This window comes from Brassica oleracea, chromosome C7 (genome assembly GCF_000695525.1).
Source record: "Brassica oleracea var. oleracea cultivar TO1000 chromosome C7, BOL, whole genome shotgun sequence".
In the NCBI taxonomy this organism is placed as follows: Eukaryota; Viridiplantae; Streptophyta; class Magnoliopsida; order Brassicales; family Brassicaceae; genus Brassica; species Brassica oleracea.
In genome coordinates, this window is record NC_027754.1 from 29,772,554 (window position 1) to 29,776,611 (window position 4,058).

General features: G+C 36.2%; 1 protein-coding gene across 1 annotated transcript; it reads right to left on the reverse strand.

The window, feature by feature from the left end:
• Positions 1-777: 777 nt before the first annotated feature.
• On the reverse strand, positions 778-3,364 carry LOC106305699 (pentatricopeptide repeat-containing protein At2g01510, mitochondrial). Its single transcript, XM_013742050.1, has 2 exons — positions 1,374-3,364; positions 778-1,023 (listed from the first exon to the last, which is right to left on the reverse strand). Exon 1 carries the CDS (start codon positions 3,314-3,316, stop codon positions 1,556-1,558), a length of 1,761 nt encoding a protein of 586 aa, XP_013597504.1. The 5' UTR covers positions 3,317-3,364; the 3' UTR covers positions 778-1,023; positions 1,374-1,555.
• Between the last annotated feature and the right edge of the window lie 694 nt (positions 3,365-4,058).

Consider the following 4,058-nt stretch of genomic DNA (forward strand, 5'->3'; position numbering starts at 1 on the left):
AGGTGGCTGCTCGTCTTCTTCTTCTTCTTTTGTCACGCTCTTTCCCTACAAAATCTTCCATGGCGGTTTGATATGAGTGAAGAGAAAACGGTTTTTATGAGAAACCCATGAGGTAAGTGAAAAAAATATTTGAGTACGTTTTGGTTTTCTTTCGAAAGAAGTTTCTTTCCTTTTTCTCGGTGTTTGGTAGTGCAGAGCAGGTTTGCATTCAAGAAACAGCTGAGAAAAATGGGTTTTCACTAACTACAATAATAGTTATTTTGTCAAAAAGTGATAACTATGAGTAGTAATAGAGGATAAACCCAAAAGATAAACTCTTCTCTTTCTTTGAGTGAACCCTAAGTAACAAAAAGATTTGTCTGGACTTCTTTGGATAGTGAGAAAGAAGAAGAAGAAGAAGAAGAAGTAGAAGGAGAAAAAAAAAAGCTGGAAATATTTTTAATTTATTTTATTGAATTAGCTCTATGTGTTCTACTACATATTCTTTTATTTATCTTATGGGTCTTATCAAACGATCTTGACCCTTGATTCATGGGAGAACCTTCTCATATCTGTACTACTCAGATCATTAATTTTTGATATCTCACCTCCAATGCTTTAATTGTTCTCTCTGCACAATTTTAAATTAAAATTAAAATTTTAGATTCTACCATTGTGCTTGGAGATGGTGCAGTGTACTACATTTCAGTATTAATAGCCGTTGTCTCCGGGGAAAATAATATCGAATTTATGTTTTCTGAGAGGAGAGAGAGGGAAGGGGATACTATGTGTCTTTGATATAATTTACAAAGTGTTTTTTACTAATTAAAGCAAGTAGCTTTTAATGGATGGGGATTTACCTTAATTTTGCTAAACTGAAAACTATAAACCATTGTTGCAGAAATGTTCTTGCTTCACAAGTGATAACCTCTGTTCTCTGTTTTGTCTCCATCTCTCTGTTTCATTCAGGTCTCTTGTCCTGTCTTTCTCAAGAGAAAGCTTTTTGTCTTTTTGTGCTTATTTTCACGTCCATGCTTTTCAACTCTAAGAGAAAAACCATAAACAGAGGCAAATTCAGTTTATGATCAGTGTCAAGGGAGCATCTAATGACTGACATTAACCTTGAATTATAATTTTACATATTTGACCCATTTAAACTCCTGCAAGAAGGTATCAAAATAGTTCAATTTCAGCTATATTTTACTTCACCAGAGAAACAATACAGCTAGACCTGTAGAAATCAATGACATTTCTTAAGAAAGATACCAAAACCAATTAAATGTCAAAAACGTGATGCAGGTCCAGGCAAAAAATGTACATAATAATGATCTAGTATTAAAGATCAAATAAGCAATAATGAGACTAATGTACAAACTGACGTAGCTTTTCTCTACCTTATTCAATAGAGTCTCTGTTTGAGGCATCTGACTGCATAAGTATGAAACCATAGCTTCACAATTTGTTGCCATATCCAAGTTTTATAGACTGGTCTAGTTATAAACTGGTCTTCAGATACATTCAAAATCTGTGGATGATCAGAACTATTTTACCGATCAGAACATATGAATAAGTGAAGTCACCAGAACTCTCTGCAAGAGCAAACACCATTTCTGAAGTGGTGAAACCTGTTCTTGTCTCTCATGATGATGTCTCTCGAAGTAACCCTGGAAACAAACTTGGCGAAAACGTGGCAATCATCACAGGTTCTCAAGTTCTTCATAACCCTTATAGGATCTTCCACTCTCCCATTGATAAGTCCAAATGCAATCGCTAGCTTCTCACTGTGATGGCTGAGAGAAGATTCTTTTTCCTCTGTTTCCACATCATGAAACACCGAACCAGTCTGGGGAACATACCCCATGCTCCTTATCTTCTTCAAAACTTCCTCCAGTTTCTCATATATCGCCTTTGTCTGCGGATGTGATTTGTCTCCTCTATTGAAATAATGGAGTTGGCCGTCAAATTCAACTGAGCTATACGCAGCAACCTTCTTAGTGCCGAGCTTCCTCATTTTACTCCTTACTTTGTCAACACAATGCCATTTACCAGCAGCTGCATATATATTAGACAGCAGCACTTGATATGCACCTATGTCCGGAGAAGTCTCTACAAGAACGTCAGCTACTTTCTGGCCCAATTTAATCTCACCATGAACCGCACAAGCACCCAACAAGGCTCCCCAGATACCTGCATCAGGTTCCAGTGGCATACTCTTGATAAATTCATAAGCCTCCTCTAGAAGACCAGAGCGTCCTAATAGATCAACCATACATGCATAATGCTCTTTCCTCGGCTCAAGACTCTTATCACTCGATCTAGCCATGATACCGAAATACTTTTTCCCTTCATCCACTAGTCCAGCATGGCTACAAGCAGATAAGACCCCGAGAAACGTCACGTAGTTCGGTCTTATCCCCTGGTTCTGCATCATATTGAACAGTGCCAAGGCTTCATCACTATCTCCATTCATTGCATATCCTACGATCATCGTGCTCCAAGAAACAACATTCCTCTGTTCCATCTCTTCGAACAGCACCCTTGCTTCTTCAGTGCTACCACACTTCAAGAACATATCAAGCCTTGCGTTTTCGACGATTATGTTACAATCTATACCTTCTCTCCTCGCACGATCATAAACTTCTTTACCAGTCTCCAAAGAGCCTAGCTGACCACAAGCAGAAAGCATACTCACAACCGTAAAAGAATCAAACAGAACAGCATCATCCGCACACATTTTGTTATAACACTCGAGAGCTAAAGCTGAGTTTCCCGTTTGGACACAAACCGCAATAAACGCATTCCAAGCCACTAAATCTTTGCCTTGCATAGACTCAAACAAGAACTGAGCCGACTTCAATTCACCAAACTTCATGTACATCATCACTAACTCAGTTGCAACGATCCCAAGAGTCTCAAAACCATGTTTCACCACATGGGCATGGAAGGCAAAGCCACAGGGGACCAAAACACCCAGCTGAGAGATCGCCTTCACCAAAAACGGGTAAGTAAACTCATCAGGACGGACATCAAGATCACGCATTTTCTTATAAAGTAGGACACTTTCGAACGGTAGGTTGTTTTTGACGTACCCTTTGAAAAGAGTGTTCCAGAGAAAAACCCTCGGCTTGTGCATTTCGTCGAACACCTTGCGTGCGTAACACATGTCACCTACGAGGGTGAGATTCTCTAACAGCTGGGTTAAGAGGCTGTTCTTGATAGAGAAACCGGATGTTAGTACAAGAGCATGGATCTTCTTAAGCTGCTTCGGCTTTGAAGAGCTTGTTTGTAATAGCTTGGAGAGCATTTGTTTTGTTAATGGCGTTTGTTTCGCTAGCATCTCGTTTTTTTTGTGTAATCCTCCTACTTTCGACGATCTTAAAATGGAGTAAATAACTGCTCCCTCAGTTCCATATTAAGTATCATCTTAGATATGGTTTTCGATTTTCAATGCAAAATTTATTAATTTTATGCAGTAATTTATTTTTCTATTGGTTGAAGTATGATTAAATGTATAAGTAATTATGTTTTTATATAGGAAATATACAAAATTAAAGGTTTCTTTAATCTGTGTATACAAAGTCAAAATGACACTTAATATGAAACAGTATATTCCATGATTTTTCAAAAACCCAATATCTACAAAAGGCCTTAACAGTTTGACACTTGATTACAATGTCAACTAGAACCCTGATCCGTGCGGATATAAATTTTCAGTTTTTAATTATTTATTTTATTAAATGATGTATTTGTAATATTCGTTCATATTATATTCATTAAGCAAATATTTTTTTTTGCATTTTAAACTATCTATTTTTTTGCGAATGTGTGATATCATATTAAAAATATAAAAAAAATGAGTATAGAGTTAATTAGATAATTTTAAAAACAGAAATTTTTCTTCCGTGTGCGATATCGTATAAATAATGATCCGCCCAGTTAACAAAAATCATGATTATTTTATGTGTAATTTTTTTTTTATTATGACCATTTCCTTAAAACTATATTAAATTTTGCATATTTAAATTAGAATATTTTTAATATCTTTACCTTTTTATTTGAAATGCAACTCAATATTTTTT